Here is a 17,983-nt window from a genome sequence, read left to right as displayed (position 1 = left end):
GCAGGGGGCCTGGGTTCGACCCCCGGTGAGGGAACTAGATCCCACATGCCACAACTAAAAAAAAAAAAAAAGATCCCCCGTGCCACAACTAAGACACGGCACAGCCAAATAAATAAATACAATAAATATTTAAAAATAAATAAATTAAATGGCCCCCACCCGCATAGTGCTGAGGTGCTGGCTAGAGTTACTAAGTGTAGTAAGGCTGTCATGTGCCTTACAGAGAGAGTGCGTTAGATGAGCTTCATTACGGCATGACTTACAGTGCTGGTGGCTGTGAGTTCAATGAATCAATGGTTGTTGACGAAAATGTTAGGACAGAGGCACACAGGAACCTTACCTTCTATTTCCCCCAGGAGCAGTGGTTCAGTATTTGCTAATTCAGTGTCTGCGGTGACTTGATAGAACAAGCTACTGTGAATAACGAGAGTTGACTATACTTACTAGTGCTGAGTCTCAGTTCTAGCCAAAGAAGGCAGTCTGATTGTTCCCTGAAAACCTGATGGAGAATCTGAGTTCCTATCACGTTTTTGCCTCTCTTTTTCCTTGAGTGAAATGTGAGCATTAATGACATCCGTCTGAGAGCAGAGCACCTGGTCCCAACATGGTGTCAAAGTGAGGCCTGAGCTCAGATGTTCCTGCTCAAGTTCAAGCATGAGATGAACATCAGAGTTGGCTTAAGGGTCTGTAGGAAACGATGCCCCTCCTGTCACGTGTTTCTCGGGTACGTATTAGGCTGTAGCATCTTACTGTAATTTTCCCCTCCGATCAGTTCTTGCCCCGTGTATCAGTACTTGGCTCCATTACCCGCCCAGCTGCTCAAGCCAGAAAACCTGGGAGTTGCCCTTTCTTCTCTTCCGTCCCCCACATTCTATCACTAAGTTCTGTTGGTTCCACCTCTCCTGGTTGTTTATCTGTTGCCTCGTACCCCACACCTTCCCTTCTAAACTTTATGCTGCTCGATTTTCCAGATTCCTTTGCCAGCTGTTAATTTCTGCCAGTGGGAGGCACCAGCAAGCTAGGAGAGGGTGGGAGAGAGGAGGCAGCAGCCCTTGCCCAGGGTGGCTGTAGTAGGGGTGAGGGTCTCGGACCTGCGACAGCTCTTCTGTTTCCAGCCCCTGCAGTGGACACTCCCCTTTAACCTCTTGTTCCTTCAGCACTCTCCATTCTCTCTTTTGTTTCTTCAGCCCTTCCAACACTTTTGTAGCCAACTGCCCATACTTAACATCCTTTGTTAGAAATAACTAGTATGGTTTCTGACTTCCTGACTGGAGCTTAGCTGATACAACCTCCAAAATATTTCCTGAATCTGTCCATCTCCACCACTACCACCCAGTCCAAGACACCATCATCTCTCAGCTGGGTGACTGCAATAGCTAGGCTCCCTGAGTCCACAACCAGACAGGTCTGGAGCTAGACAGGCAGGTAGCCTGTAAGGCAGGTAGCGCTACCTGGTGGGAGACCCCCAGGAAAAATAAGTTCTGGGAGAAAAAAGTTTCCCCTCTATTGCCAACCTTGGAGGACTGGGGTTTGATTTTATTTCACAAAGTTGATTTGCTTAAACTGCTATTCACTCAATGCCTATTCCTAGGCCAAGTTCCTTATCTCTGCCTTTGCTCAGTCTGCCTTCTCTCTTTCATATTAAAGGACAGCAGGATAACCTGAAAGATAAGAGCATTTTATTTGTAAAATCTTTGCCAACTAACTTTAAGAATGAAAGAAAATAATTCTATTGTTATCTCAAAAGAACATCTGTTAAGCCTTCCTCCCAACCTGAGCATCCTGGGATCCCAGGAATTCCAGTGCTTCTAACTCACATCCCCACAGTGGTGTAGATGCATAATTAATTTCCATGGGAAGGAACTCTGACACAGGCATTAGCCATTTAACGACCATGGGCAGTGCTTTCTGGCAGAGAGGGCAGTAAGACGTGCGCTGTCTCTGAATCAAGCTGTGAGGCAGGCAAGGCCGCCAAGTGGCTGACAATGATCCCTCCTTCTCAGATGGGGCAGAGAAGCCAGCTCAGCCTTGAAACAGAGTGACATGGGAGGTGTCTCAGCTGAAGGTTAATGTCTCTGCGTCTCCTGCTTGGGAGGTGGAGTTGGATGGAGGGGTGAATGCTTTCTTGCCTTCAGCTAGAGCTTTAAAATGCTGTGAGGAGAGAGAGGGAACGTGAAGGATTGGGGACATACTAGTTACTACATTTTAGCAAGAACTAACCTTGCTTCCTGCTTCCATTCATTAGGCCACTTGGTTCTCCTGTAAGAATGACTGGCCACTGTAGATCCTTACCTAGCCTTGTCTAAGGCCCACATTGCTTCTACTTCCCCTTCCTTTACAAGCCCCACCCCTGCCTGCTTTGCAGTTCCCTTCGTGATGCGGAAGGGTGATGGTAACTCCAGGCAGAGACATCCTCCATTGTCACACGACAGAGTCACAGCAGACCCAAAATAGTGGCGACAGCAGCAATCCTCACTACAGCTTAAGTCAACCTCCAATGCTGGTCTCACCTGTGAGTTCTTGAATTCCGAGTAGAGGGAAAAGAGCAGATGGAGGGACTGAATCCGACTCTTGTAGATGGGGATGTCCAGGATGGCTGAAATCGAGAACTCCCGTGAGCAGAAATAAACAAAAATCCGGAAGCTATGGGGCATTTCTGTTGAGGATGGCCAGTCCCCTCCCAGATGGGATGTGTTACTATAACTCTGCGGGTTAAATAGCCAGCAGGTAGTCACATAAACCCAAATACCACCCTCGCGTGCTGCCAAATAGCACAACGGGCTTAAAGTAAAGGCTGTAACTCAGAGTAAACCAGCCTTTTCAACAGCCCACAATGAATTAATTTATCCAGAGATGGGGTCAAGGAAGGGATGGAAGGGCTTACCACAGATCATGTCTATGTACTCTGCCAGGCTGCAATCAATCTCTGCTGTGGGCAGGCTCACCTAGGAGGGGCACGGGATAGACCCGAGTCAAAAGGCTGAAATTTCAGTGGTCCTAGCATCACTCACTCTCTCTGAAGGAAAAGAGCTCCGAGCATAAGGGGTGACATGGGCTGAATTGTGTTCCCCCAAAATTCATATGTTTAAGTCCTAACCTCTAAGAGCCTCAGATCATGTGACTATATTTGCAGATATGGTCGTAAAAAAAAGAAGTTAAAATGAGGTCATTAGGGTGAACCCTAATCCAGTATGACTGGAATCCTTATAAAAAGAGGAAATTAGGACCTAGACACATACAGAGGGAAGACCATGTGAAGACACAGGGAGGAGACAGCCAAGGAGAAAGGGTCTAAAAGAAATCAACTGTGCTGACAATTTGATCTCCAACTTCTAGCTTCCAGAGTGTGAAAAAATAAATTTCTGTTGCTTAAGCCACCCAGTCTGTGGCACTTTGTTATGGCAGCCCTAGCAAATAATACAATGTGCCTTTTCTTTTCCCCCTGATCAGTAAAGTGGAATTGGTTATACTCATTAACTACCAAAGTAGCAGATGATATAACAGGACCAAAATATTTTATAAGTAAAATATACTGCCGTGCAGTCTTCCTGTGTGTATTTGTGAAGAAGAAACTGGACCCAAGTTATGGCCAAGTATTTATAGTTACTTGGTGTTAGAAGGCCTAATGGTCCTTGGACACCACAGGAACAGAAAAAAATGACATGACATCTCAGCAGGCTCCAGATCTAAACTCATATTGTAAGTTTAAAAACCACTGGCTTCAAAAAAAAACCACTGGCTTCTTAAAAATTTTTTGTTCTCTTTTTACAAAAATCAGAGTAGATGGTTCTGCAATTTCCTTTTTCCACGTAACAACATGTCATTGGTATTTCTCTGTATCAGAGCAAAATAAGGCCAAATGATCTTCCATTGTGTATTTCACTGAATGGACGTACTACAATCTATCTATTCAATTCCCTAATTAGACATTTTTCTTCAGCTATAGCTTTAAAATGCTGTGAGAAAAGAGACTGTTTTCAAATTCTTTGCTTTTACAACACTCAATAAACATGTACCAAAAACTCTGTCTTCATGGAGCTTATATTTTAGTAGGGAGAAACCAAAGACAAAATAAGTAAGGTATACAATATGTTAGAAGGTAAGTATCATGGAGAAAAAGCAGGGAAAGAGCTTGGGGAATGTGGTGTAGCAATTTTAAACACCATGGCCAGGAAGGACCTGTTATCATCTTTGCTCAGTTTTCTTTTCTTGATATGTAAGAGCTTTTTGCTTGGACAGTAATGTTGTCACATATATATGTAAGTAACTTTTTTTCTTCCTGGCCGTGCCACGTGGCACGCGGGATCTTAGTTCCACGATCAGGGTTCGAACCGGTGTCCCCTGCATTGAGAGTGTGGAGTCTTAACCATTGGACCGCCAGGCAAGTCCTGTATAGTTTTATTTTTGTTTTAACTGTTTAATTCATTTGGAATTCCTGTATGCTCATGGTTGAGGCTTAGATCTATTTAATTTTTCTCAAATGGCTGGTCAATCATGTCATCACAACCCATCCTATCTCTAATCATTTAATTCCCAGCTAGGTTTTTTTTTTTCTTCTGGCCACGCAGCATGTGGGATCTTAGTTCCCTGACCAGGGATCGAACCCACGCCCCCTGCATTGGAAGTGCGGAATCTTAACCACTGGACCGCCAGGGAAGTCCCTCTAATCATTTAAAATAACCATCTTTCTTATACAACAAATTTCTACATTTACATGGGTTTGTTTCTGGATTGCTATGTGCTGCTGATCTATTTCTGTTCCTAACCAGTACATTATTATTTTATTTACTACAGCTTTATAATGTGTTTCTAATGTCTGACAAGGCAAATCCTCATTTTTTCCCTAAAATTTTCATGATTAGTCTTAAAAATTGATTCTCTCAGATAAACTTTGTTACCGAATTTTCAATTTCTAAAAAAATGCAGTTAAAATCCTAATTGAAACGGCCTTCCATTTCCACGGTGAACTGGGGAGGACTGACAGTGCTGAGCCATTGACCCCTCCCTCCAGGAACATGGCTTGACTCCTCATTCACTCAGAGCTTGTGTCTGCCCTTCACTGAAGTTTTATAATTGGTTTTCAAAAAAGTCTTGACAATTTCTTATTAAATATATTCCTGAGCACTTTTAAAAAATTTAGGATCATTATGAATGGGACTTCAGCTTCTTAGAATAGCATATACACCTCTGTGGAAAAGGTAGAGTCTAAAGTGATAATACAAAAAGTACATATGTTCATCAAAAGGTATGTACTCATAGTAATAGGACAGTAATATTACAGAGTAATTTGTAATATCCCCAAACTGCAAACTACCCAAATGGCTATCCTAGAATGGATATATTCAAACAATGGAATACCATACAGTTGTGAGAACAAATATATAACCGTGATGTGTGAACAATATGGATGATTCTCCATATGGATGAACAATATAGATGAGCAAACAAATAAGACACAAAGGAACATGATTATATTTAGATAAAATACAAAACTGGCAAACCTAGGGAGTTCCCTGGTGGCCTAGTGGTTAGGATTCTGGGCTTTCACTGATTCCAGGTTCAATCCCTGGTCGGGGAACTGAGATCCTGCAAGCCATGTGGCAGGGCCAAAAAACAAAAACAAAAAACAAAAAAACAGGCAAACCTAATCTGTGCTATTAGAAGTCCGGAAAATAGTTACGTTGGGAGGTGGAAGCCTGAGGGGGCTTCCAGGATGCCAGAGATGTTCTGTTTTTTTGATCTGATGTGTTGGTTACACAGAGGTGTTCAGTTGGTGAAAGTTAATCAACACTTATGTGTATGTTTCTGATTTTGTATTATACTTTAATTTAAAAGTTAATGATAATAGTAGTACAAGAAGAGAGAAAACACTGGGCCCTAGAATGAATGCCACACTTGCTTAGCTCCTGCTACCTTCCACTCACCTTTCCCAAAAGCTCTTCAAACTCTGGAGACCATTCCTGCATCAGCATGTCAATATCGGGCATAGGCCTACAAGTACAGAGGTAAACATGAATAGAAAACATGGGCCGGTACCAGCAATCTCTGCATCAGGATATTCTAGACTGAAGGGAGATCCTCAGTCTGGCACATTAGGATTTCAGGAGAACATAGACTGGGTGGGACAAACTTACCCAAGACCTGGGGTTTGGAGAAGCTGGCTAAGTAATAATACCAGATAAATCATAATCTTTACGTCTGCACTCTTAGCCAGTAGCAGGCAGGATCCATAGACCCTCAGGTTGATATATCTCAAATATGCCCCAGCCTTGGGACCCCCTTCTCAGAAGCAGTGGCTTTATAGGTGGTGACTGTTACCATGGGTTACTACAGTGAAGAATGTACTATTTCTTACCTGGTGTAGTGCACAGTCGCAGGGGGCTTGGAACGGTGTAATTCAGAGATGCTCTCAATCCATGTGTCAATGGCTTTGGGATTCTTTTCTGCATCTTCCAGGCTCTTTACTTTCATATGTTGCTAGAAAAGTAAGGGGACAGTCTGGCTGATGGCATTGAAGGATGTTTTTTTGTTTGTTTTTCTAGAATTTTTTTAAAAATAAATTTATTTATTTATTTTTGGCTGCGTTGGGTCTTTGTTGCTGTGCGTGGGCTTTCTCTAGTTGCGGCGAGTGGAGGCTACTCTTTTGTTGCGGTGCACAGGCTTCTCATTGCTGTGGCTTCTCTTGTCGCGGAGCATGGGCTCTAGGCGCACGGGCTTTAGTAGTTGTGGCACACGGGCTCAGCAGCTGTGGCTCATGTGCTCTAGAGCGCAGGCTCAGTAGTTGTGGCGCACGGGCTTAGTTGCTCCACGGCATCTGGGATCTTCCTGGACCAGGGCTTGAACCCGTGTCCCCTGCATTGGCAGGCGGATTCTTAACCACTGCGCCACCAGGGAAGCCCTTGAAGGATGTTTTTACTCTTGTTTTTACAGAGTGGCTCATCATATGCTGCTATTTTGTATTCAAGGTAGCTGCTGAAAAGGGAAGCCTGCCAGCAGCCAAATGAAGATTATAGGAAACCCTGATAAAATCTTCTGCAGCCAGGGGAAGGGGGCAGGTCAATAGGACAGGAATGACCACAATAAGATACCATGTCACACCTATTAGGATGGCTAGAATAAAAAAGACGGACAATACCAAGTGTTGGCGAGGATGTGGAGAAATTGGAACTCTAATTCATCGCTGGTGGGATTGTAAAATGATTCAGCCACTCTGGAAAACAGTTCGGCAGTTCCTCAAAATATTAAAGTTTCCGTATGGCTCAGCAATCCCACTCCTACCTATATACACAAGACAACAGTATATGTGCATGCAACAACTTGTACACGTTCATAGACGCAGAATAGAAATGGAAACAACTGGTAAATGGATAGACAAAATATGGTATGCCCATACAATGGAATATTATTCAGCCATAAAAAAGGGAATGAAGTAGTGACCAGGGTTTAAGAGCAGGATAAATGAGGAGAGGAGTGACTACTAATGGGTATGGGGTTTCTTTTTGTTTTGGTTTGGTTTTTGGCCCCACCTTGCAGCTTGTGGGATCTTAGTTCCCCCAACAGGGATTGAATCCCGGGCCCACCACTGTGAAAGTGCTAAGTCCTAACCACTGGACTGCCAGGGAATTCCCAAGGGGTTTCTTTTTGGAATAATGAAAATGTTCTTAAATAGTGGTGATGGTTGTACAGCTCTGTGAATAAAATAGGGCTGGTTGAAACCATAGCCATCCCTTTTAATAGGCAGTAAGTCAACTGTTCAAATACTAGCAAGGCTTCTACTCTCGGCCCCCTGGAGCTGGGGCCTGTGCTAGGCTAGTATCTTACTGTGACGTTGTGTTGTTTGGAATTCTCTGTTAACCAAAGTGAGAGCACTGTAGGGTCCGACTGCTTTGTAGAAGGCTCATCCAGTACCAGTAGGCCAAGGCTGTCAGGCTTTCCATCAGGACGTGGAACCTGGTTAGGAGAAAGGTAAGAAAGAGAAAAAAAACATGGGAGGGATATAAAAAGGTACACTTGCTTCCAATAAGCTGAAGAGGAAGAACTCTTCTGGCTCATCATTATTTCTAGTATTAAAAAGCATGCCTGGGACTTCCCTGGTGGTGCAGTGGTTAAGAATCCGCCTGCCAATGCAGGGGACACGGGTTTGATCCCTGGTCTGGGAAGATCCCACATGCCACAGAGCAACTAAGCCTGTGCGCCACAACTACTAAGCCCGAGTGCCACAACTACTGAGGCCCGAGCGCCTAGAGCCCGTGCTCCGCAAAAAGAGAAGCCACCGCAATGAGAAGCCTGCGCACCACAACGAAGAGTAGCCCCCGCTCGCCGCAACTAGAGAAAGCCCACGTGCAGCAATGAAGACCCAAGGCAGCCAAAAATAAATAAATAAATAAATAAATAAAAGAAGACAAAATGTTTAAAAAAAAAACATGCCTGTATATCATGCTGTACTAAGATACTACCTAGAAAAAAATACACGATCTATAGGACCTTAAATATAAAGCTGAAGTCATGGATAATTAGGAGGCAGATATATGACAAATTTTTAACACCTAATGAGATAATTATTACCTAATAGCAATGAGTATGGAGTTGAGAGCAAGTTAAGAACTCCAGTGAAATGAAGAATATATATTAAGGTAGCTATTGCTAGTCAGGGAAATTAGTGGAACTGTTAGAGTGATAGAGGGGTCAGAAGAAACACCTAAGGAGTCAGTTTTAGGATGTTCTGACTGTACCTTTAAGAATGCATCAATATCCCCGACAGCTGGGATAAAATCAGGAATGAAAGGTTTCAGTTTGTGGTCCAGGTCAATCAACTGAGGTGTATACCTAGGAGATATTGCCACGGGAAGGTGGAGACTGTCAGAGAAACTTACTTTATTATTCAGGCTGAAAAAAACCTAAGGGGAATGGCCATGTTTCAGACTAGAGAAAGGAAAGGGCAAGGCAGGGCTGGGGGTTATGGTGGGAGGGCCTGGTACTCACCTACTGATGTACTGGAAGAGTTCCTTAATCTCAGGAGAAACTGGCAAATGCTCATAATCTGCAGGATCATAGGCCCTGGGGAAAGGAAAATGTGGTTCCAGGTAGCCAGAGAAGAGCAGGGGTTGCTGAGCCCTGGTTCAGGCCGGGTGTTACTCTGGCCACAGGGCATATGACTCTGAACCTAGTTTCTGCTCCACCCACATCTGCCTTTTCTGAGCAGCTTGCAATGTAACTTTAAAAATGTTTATAATTAGCTCTCAGCTATCTCTGACAATGAAGAAGAACAGAGCTACAGAAAATCCAAAACATAATTAAAAAAAATTTTGGAATGTAGCAGAAATTGTTTTCCCTTTTTTTTTTGAATGAAGGGGATGAAGAGAAAAGATGGAATGAGATCTTAATTTCTGACATGAAAATGGTTTACGCCAAGAAAAAAAGCAATTTTTACAAAGATGTTTTTCAGTGTTATTTATAAAAGTAAAAAATTAGAAACAAAATGTCCAACACTTGAGAGATGGTTAGATATGTCAAGATGAATATTGCAGTTATTAAAAAATACTTGTATTAATACATGAAATGTATACAGTAAAAAAGTAGTAGAGTACATATTAATGACTATAATTAAGTAAAATGTAATGAATTGACAAAGTATATAAGCGACTAGGAGAGTTATTTAAGGTTCTTCTGGGAAGAGTTGCTTAACAAAAAAACTAAATAGTTTATATTTCCCCAGATTATAATTTATGGAAGCAGAATCATGAAGTAAACTGGGAAGCATGAAAAGTCAGTCTGGTATTAAACATTTGCCTAATTTACTTAGTGTCTACCTTCAGGTGGATAATTCAAAGGTAACTTTTTATTTTTATTAAACTACTTCATTGAATAAAGTATGCATGCACATGATAGGAAATAAAAGGTACAAAATGTATACAGTGGAAAGTTATGTCCCCTTCCACCCCTGTTCCCTTGCCACCAAGTTCCCCTCCCAAGAGTAATCAGTATTATTAGTTCCTAGGGTAGCCTAGAGATAGCTTATGTAATATTTGTTTTATACACATGGTAGCACAGCATAAAGACTTCTATACCTTTTTAAAATGTAACAATGTCCCTTGGAGATTGTTCTTTACAGTGCATAGAGTGCTGCCTCATACTTTTTAATGGCTAGAAAGAATTCTACTGATTGGCTACACCAGTAATTGTATTTTAAGTGAATGGGCTTTAGAATCTACTTTGATTAAAACCTACAGGGGTGGGTCATGATTAATCTAGCACCAGAGCTGGAACATGGTGAGGAGAATTTTTCCTGAAGCATCATGCAGGAACATTTTGCCTCAATACAGGGTTCTGGATGCACCTATTCTCTACCCGTCCTAAAAGGGTCTGAGCCTAAAATAGAAATGTTCCTGTGCATGTACGTTTTCCTTGCTAAACAGAAATGCTTTGGTATGTGTATAAATTTATCTTCTCTTCCCTAGAATGTGAACTCCTTGAAGTCAGAGACCATCAGTTAAACTGACTCAGCAAATCCTCGTAAAATCCCTGAGCCCACAGGTGTTTCCGATAGTGCAAGTGACATCACAGGATTCGGGCAGTAGAGCCGAAAAAGAAGGAAAACTCATTACACTGGGTTTCTGAGCATCTGCTAATCCTAAATAGAGGAGATCAAAAGAGCTGCTGGAATTTCACTTCTCACTGACGTCCTCCTGTCCAGTGTTTTGAAGGAGGCGTCCTCCTTGGCAAGGGGGCTTTCCTCACCCTTCCAGAGGGGCCCCGTGCTCTTCGTCATCATCATCGTCATCATCAGAATCAGTTTCAGATGAGTCATCATCGTCGTCGTCATCGTCGTTTTCACTCAAGCCCCGCTGAGGCGTGAGCTGCGAGGTCTTCTTTTTCTCCTGAGATAGGGCAGGAGATAGAAAGGTCCAGGTAAGGAGAAATTTACTGTTCCTTTACCCAGTTCTCTCCTAGTGCTCTAACCAGAACCCTCCCGCCTGACACCAATTCACTGGAAAGAGAAGGAAGCACTCCCCAGAAGGGCCTCGAGAACCTTCTTCTGCTCCTCCTTAGCTACTAACTGAGTCCCCACTTTCTATAACCATGGTCTCTTCCTCTGCTCGAGGCTTGGGTATAAATTTTGTCCAATACATATCTCTTTTACCTATTACTTAGGAGATTCTGAGAACTCTGCGTAAACTTTATCCAGTCAGCTTCAACTCTAAAACTGAGGGACTTCTGAAGAAGAAAGCAACTCTAAATATAAGTTATTTTGGGAAGAAATGGGGGAAGATGAAGTAGGGAAGACACAGTTTAGGGAATCTTAATACTCACAAAGATCACAGGGAGGAAATATAGTATTTAATTTGCAAGACTGCCCAGGGTAAGCTGCTTGTAACTATCAAAAGAAGAAAGTTCATAATCAACCCCGTGCCTGGATTCTGACCAGCAGTTCCGGAGACTGTGTGTTTTCCCTTTCCATTCAATGGGTATCTGACCTATGCATGGTTCCCCTCCCTTCCCCCGTAAGCTAAATGCAATGACTGTACATTATATCTCAAGATAAGAGACTCTTCTGTCCTTGGCATTACGACCTACCTTTCTGGGCTTCTGGTTCTAGATGTACCACCCCACCCTCAAGCCGACGAGAAGGGGTGAGGTGGTGCTTGGGCTTGCCAGGGCAGTTGGGACAGGGTCCATGTCTTTGACTGTAGGGCCTGGAGCCTGTGGCATGCCCTCACTTAGGACCTAAAGGGTGGCCAATTGGCCCCCTTTAAAAGTAGGTTTTTCAAGCTTGGTTTCCATATGCCATATGGCTTACACTGAGGTTAAGAGATGATTGGTTCTAGTTTTTTAAATTATTTAACGTTTCTTTTACATTAAAGCAGCTACTGACATATAAAACTGTGACACATTACAGGACATCAAAAACTTCTTTGGGTTACATTCTCCTCTAAGCATAACACAGATTTATTATACATAGATAAAAATATATTTTAACTAATCTGTAACATGTGAGACTGATGACACAGTTGCAGAATATGCCTTATTGGTATACAACTGGTAAATATCTCCCACAGTGTTCTTTCCTAATTCAAAATCTGCCCAAATTATTCTTGGTCACATGGGAAGCAGTCTGGCAAGGGGAGATTTTTAAGAATATCGTCAGCTCAAAGATTATTCAAAAGTGGATCCTATCTGCTGATTCTGGGTGCATATTAAATTGGAAAGATAAATGAGCCTTGAATATTGACTACATCATGATGAAAACTAGAAAAATTTAGGGTGAATATACAAAATTAGGAGGTCAATTTAGGAAACTTGTTCACTTTTCTTTTGTCTGCTTCTTCAAAGTAGTGCTTTGCAAAATCTCTGACCTATGGGAGAAGACTTTATATACCACAGACAAGATGCCAAAAAATTACTTTGTAGGTAAGATGTCAAACAGCACACTAGTCACAAAGTGGGGCTATCTTAAAACACTGCCTTTTAGACTTTCTATGAAATCCGTCTGTTGCTACAGCTTTCTGCATTACTTCAAATATTCTCCTTCACCTGAGTTTTCAAAACGCCTGTTCTTGGAGGACGATTAAAACATAACCATTGGACCATGTGCTAAGCCTAAACACAGGGGCTGTTCGCCCACATGTGCAAATTTAAGGCCCTATCTGGCTAGAGCTGTAGGGGTCTTCTCATCTCGCTTTCAGAAACGGTGATTCTCTTGGTTCATAGAATAACACCAAAGTGACATCTGGGTCTTAAGACTTCAAAACTAAAGTCTCTTTCACAAAATACTAGCAGTATCACAACTGTTGACAGTGAACCAATGCCAGGATCAATCATTCCAAACTTTCTTTATCATAAGAATTACTTGGAGTGCTTGCTCAAAATATACATTTGCAGGCTTTTACCTTCAAGATTCTGATTAGGCAGTTCTGGGTGGGGACTGGAAATCTGTTTTTCTAAATTTAAAAAAATTTTTATTTATTTACTTATTTATTTATTGGCCGTGCCACGCGGCATGTGAGATCTTAGTTCCCCGACCAGGGGATCGAACCCGTGCCCCCTGCAGTGGAAGCACAGAGTTCTAACCACTGGACCACCAGGGAATTCCTATCTGTTGTTTTTTTTAAATAAGTACCCCAGTTGATTATTATGACCAGAAAATTTTGTGAAACCCTGGCCCGTGTTATATGAAACTTCTCACCAGAACATCAGCTATAACAGTAAGCTTTATTCCTGAAGGAGAGTCAAAATCTTAATGCTCTTGGCTCTTGACTGTCCTCCATGAGCTCAAAGGAACCCAATCACTGGAGGTGAGTATTTAAGAAATGTTTGCTACTGAACTAGTGTCATTTCAAACTAACTACTAAAAATTCAAAGCAGAAATTTCACAAGAAGCGGTGGGTTATACTGCACCTTGTTGTTTTCCTCTTCGTACTCCTCACTGCTGTTGTCAGCCATAGTCTTGTTAGGAAGACGGGTGGAACGACGAAGTCCTTGGAAGAAAAGTTTTCCCTTTAGGTTATTGTATTTTGGGTGTTTTTAAAAAATATTTATTTGGTTGCGCGGGGTCTTAGTTGTGGCAGGCGCGCTCCTTAGTTGTGGCATGCAAACTCTTAGTGGCGACATGCATGTGGGATCTAGTTCCCCGACCAGGGATCGAACCCAGGCCCCCTGCACTGGGAGCGTGGAGTCTTAACCACGGTGCCACCAGCGAAGTCCCTAGGTTATTGTTAAAATGATTTTCAAAGACAGATATTTTTCGTTTATATTTTATGCTCTAACCATTTTATGGAACAGGGTTTATAAGAATATCTAGCTGAAAGACAGGAAACTGAATTCTAGTCATGGCTCTGTCAATTCAATTCGAGATATACTTACTAAGTATTACTATGCTTAAGGCATTAGGTTAGACATTATACTGATTATCTGACATTACATAAATAGCATAAAATCTGCCCTTAGTTTACATATTGGTGAAATGAGGTTAGTAATTAGTAAAGCAAAAGGAGTGCTGGATTTATAGTCAGAAGACTGGGTTTATAGGACAACTCTATCAGGTGGACAAAATGACTTAACCTCTCTGAGTCTCAGTATTCCCACTTCTAAATGGGGTCAGTAATATTTCTCAGTCGGGATTGTTGTAAGGATCAACTGAAAAAAATTTTATGTGGAAGGAAATGACCTAGTTCCTGGCAAATAGTAGTCACAAATATGAATCTCAATCAGTGTCTATAAGATAAAAGCAATAAAATATTCTGAACAATTAAAAGCATAACCAGATGTAAGATATTATTAACTGGCATGAAAACATGTTCAATGATTTCTAAGTCAAATGAATGCCCACTAAACACCATTTTTCTGCCTTTTAAATTGCCTAAGCTGAAAACAAATTATAATGTCCACAGGTGGCAAGATTATAAATGTGCTCAAGTCAAAAACCTGGGTGTCAGGGGACTCCCCTGGTGGTCCAGTGGGTAAGACTCCGAGCTCCCAGTACACAGGGCCCCAGTTCAATGCCCGGTCAGGGAACTAGATCCCGCATGCTGCAACTAAGAAGCCTGCATGCAGCAGCTAAAAGTTCGCATGCTGCAACTAAGACCCAGCGCAGCCAAAACAAACAAACAAATAAATAAATAAACATTAAAAAACAAAAACAAAAAACCTGGGTGTCAGATAACCAACAAGGACCTACTATATAGCACAGGGAACTATACTCAGTATTTTCTAATAACCTATAAGGGAAAAGAATCTGAAAAAGAATAAATAAATAAATAAATAAATAAATAAATAAAACCAAATTACTGTGCTATACATCTGAAAGTAACACAACATTGTAAATCAACTATACTTCAATAAATAAATAAATATGTATGACAGGCATTAAAAAATTAAAAATTAAGTAAAAATTAAAAACAAAAAAATAAGTAGGTCAATGACCTGGTTAAAAAAAACCAAACACCTGGGTGTCTAGGTGTGTCTGGGTGTCTTTCCATACACTGAAAGACTGAAAGCAGGGACTCAAACAGATACTTGTACACCAATGTTCACAGCAGCATATTCACAATTGCCAAAAGGTGGAAACCACCCAAGTGTCCATCGACAGACAAATGGATAAACAAAATGTGGTTATACAAACAATGGAATATTATTCAGCCATAAAAAAGAAGGAAATTCTAACACATGCTACAGCATGAATGAACCTTGAAAACATTAAGCTACGTGAAATAAGCCAGATAGGAAAGGACAAACACTGTATAATTCTGCTTATGCAGTACCTACAATAGGTAAATTCATAGAGGCAAGGTAGAATAGAGGTTACCAGCAGCTGGGGGGCGGGGGGGGAGGGGAGGGGAATGGAGAGTTATTGTTTAACAATAACTCTGTTCAGGATGATGAAAAAGTTCTGGAAATAGAGAGCAGAGATACTTACGCAACAACACGAATGTACTTAATGCTACTGAATTGTACACTTCGAAATGGTTAAAATGGTAAATTTTATATTAGGCAAGTTTACCACAATAAACAAACAACCCTGGATATCATCCTTGATTCCTAACTCAAGAGCTAAATCCAATCCATCAGCAAGTCTTAGTGATTCTACTACAACAATACCTCTAGCATTTGCCAATTCTCTCTATTCTCAACTTCCTCCCCACATCCAAGCCACTATCACCTCAACTCAGCCATGGCGACAGTCCTTCTAACTGGCTCCTTGCTTTCACCTTTGCACCTTTCAATCCATGCCATGCATAACAGCAGTATGGCCTCTAAAGCCCTGCTTGTTATACCTCCTGACTACCTCTGAGGTTACTCTCTCCTACCATATGCTGGTCTCTTTCAAGTCCTCAAACTAACCCAAGTTCTTTCTGGCCTCAGGGCCTTTTTGCATTTCACTAGCTGCTCCCTCTTCCTGGCCTACTTTTCCTCTGTGTCTAAATCCTTCTCACCTTTCAGTTTCAACCATCAACTCCTTAGGTCTTCCCTGACCCCTCCATCAAAAGTAGATCCCACTCCTCACCAATATTCTCCATAACATCAAACTCTTTGCTTCCATCAATGCACTTAACACATTTGTAATTGTGTTTCTTTATTCATTTGGCATCTGTCTCCCATAATTACAGGCATCAGGAGGGCAGGGTCAATGTCTCTTTTAATACTGTATACCTGGGAATTCCCTGGCGGTCCAGTGGTTAAGACTCCGAGCTCTCCCTGCCGAAGACCTGGGTTCTTTCCCTGGTCGGGAAACTCAAATCCCACAAGCCACGCGGCACGGCCAAAACAAAGAAACAAACAAAAAACTGTATACCTAGTGCCAAGCATAAGGCTGACAGATAATAGGCATTCAAAAAATGTTTGTTGAACAAATGATGGTGTCAAGTCCTCTAAAAATATTCTGTTGAGGTTTCAATTGGAATTGCAGGTTAAGGATAGGTAACTAAAGCATCTTCAGAACTGAGCAAAAGAGTTTTGATAAATTAAACAAACAAACATGAACCCCCGGCAGACTGTGGGCAGAACAGTATCATGAAGTAAATGGCGATGGGGAACACTGGTTAGGTTGATGGAAGATCCTGCAATCTGGGTGGCTGTGTTTTCTCCCCCCTTAACTAGTTGGAAAACAGAAGCAATGGCAAGTAACTTGACTCTGAAAGCCAATATCTGCTAACAGAAAATAGAAAATTCTTGTGGACAATCATGAATCCATCCTGCAACCCTCAAGGCGGTACCTAGCAGGGTCAAACGTATTCTCCATGTGGTAATAGACAATTGTTTTGTTTCTGTTTCTAAGAAAGTACGGCTAAGTTCTAAGCTACATGTCATTCACGCGAGATCAACAGTTTTGGGATTCTCATGGTTTATTTGGAGATGACTTTTTTTTTTTTTTACAAATTTTGGTTTGTTTTTAATAACCGCTGACTTACAAATGCAAAACAAACAAAACAAAGAGAAAAACAAAAAAAACCATTTCTCTTCTTTACTCTTCATGCCTCTCTTACCTTTGTGTCTTGTGGTTGGAGCATAAATACTCGCAACCTCTTCAGAGTCGTTAATCTCTAGACGCTCATCATATGTCTGGTTTTCAACGATCTTGGTCTAAGCAAAAGGAAATATGATTACAGAGCTCCTATCACGGGACATTAAGCACTCTGTGGGGAGGTGGATTCCAAACCAGCATTGGTTCCTCTTCCTTACCCAAGACACCAGTTTTACCTGAAACCTTCACCACCCCCAATTCAAACTTTCCTCAAGGCTTCTTGGCCCCAGGTCAAGCAGTTAAGTCATTCTGCTGCAGCCCGTATTTAGGAACTGCTGGCAGGCTGGCTGAGGAACGAGGGAATCGTGGAGAGAAACGACAGCCAATTTCTGCAGCAGCTCCCCATAGCTGTAAGTTACCCGCGCAAGGGCAAAACAGTATTCGTCTGTAGATAATGGCTGTCTCCTCCGGTTCGATCAGTTTCGCAAGGCGGCCGGAGTTTCTCAGGGGAGGCTGTAGAGGCTCTAGAAAGAGTTCTGTCTCTGGGGTTACCAGGGAGGGAGGGGCGTTCCCCGAAGAGAGGGTAAACTCCAGTCTCTTGGTCCCACCCAATAATCCCGAAAGCATCACCCTCACCCCCACCACACCACCCCCGTCTTGTATGTCGGATCCCACTTAAGTTTCTTGGGGAGTAAAGGAAGCAGGATGGTTGGTGATGGCGTGAAGGAAGGGGGGAAAGAACAGTTGTCAAGAAGATGGGAAGAGGTGGAGGGGAGATGGGGAGAGGGAAGGGGAGTCCTTTCTATTCCTCTACAGAGGGAGAAAGAGAGTTCTCTTTCTGCTAGGGTAAGTACGAATTACCTGTAGCCCCTCTGAATCCGTCTCCTCTATGTGGAAAGAACCCCAGCCTAGGGCTAGGGTCTCACTTCAATCTCAGGCCAGGCCACTTCTACTTGGAAGAAGACCAAGGGCTTCTACTCGGAGCAACCGGCCTGCTGTCAGTCGCTAAGCAAAAAGAAAGAAAGA

General features: G+C 42.2%; 2 protein-coding genes across 4 annotated transcripts in view; one reads left to right on the top strand and one right to left on the bottom strand.

The window, feature by feature from the left end:
- Positions 1–10,591, top strand: part of TMEM25 (transmembrane protein 25) — a 21,074-nt gene extending 10,483 nt beyond the window's left edge. For both annotated transcript variants that reach the window (XM_068556734.1, XM_068556733.1), the window contains exon 7: positions 10,458–10,591. In XM_068556734.1, the coding sequence (XP_068412835.1) occupies positions 10,458–10,498 (41 nt within the window). In that variant the 3' untranslated portion in view covers positions 10,499–10,591. The remainder of the gene's footprint in view (positions 1–10,457) is intronic.
- IFT46 (intraflagellar transport 46) lies at positions 1,517–17,983 on the bottom strand. 2 transcript variants are annotated; one of them, XM_068556742.1, is made up of 12 exons: positions 17,819–17,983; positions 16,980–17,076; positions 13,396–13,475; positions 10,738–10,877; positions 8,983–9,057; positions 8,733–8,826; positions 7,822–7,950; positions 6,356–6,477; positions 5,925–5,991; positions 2,885–2,945; positions 2,511–2,596; positions 1,517–1,661 (listed from the first exon to the last, which is right to left on the bottom strand). In XM_068556742.1, the coding sequence occupies exons 3-12, from the start codon at positions 13,438–13,440 to the stop codon at positions 1,602–1,604; spliced, it is 879 nt and encodes a 292-aa protein (XP_068412843.1). In that variant the 5' UTR covers positions 13,441–13,475; positions 16,980–17,076; positions 17,819–17,983; the 3' UTR covers positions 1,517–1,601. The 2 variants fall into 2 exon arrangements, with proteins under 2 accessions (XP_068412843.1, XP_068412842.1); XM_068556741.1 differs by lacking the exon at positions 1,517–1,661 and adding an exon at positions 1,663–2,151.

This window comes from Eschrichtius robustus, chromosome 11, assembly GCF_028021215.1.
Source record: "Eschrichtius robustus isolate mEscRob2 chromosome 11, mEscRob2.pri, whole genome shotgun sequence".
NCBI lineage: Eukaryota > Metazoa > Chordata > Mammalia > Artiodactyla > Eschrichtiidae > Eschrichtius > Eschrichtius robustus.
This window is presented reverse-complemented; position numbering and strand designations above follow the sequence as displayed.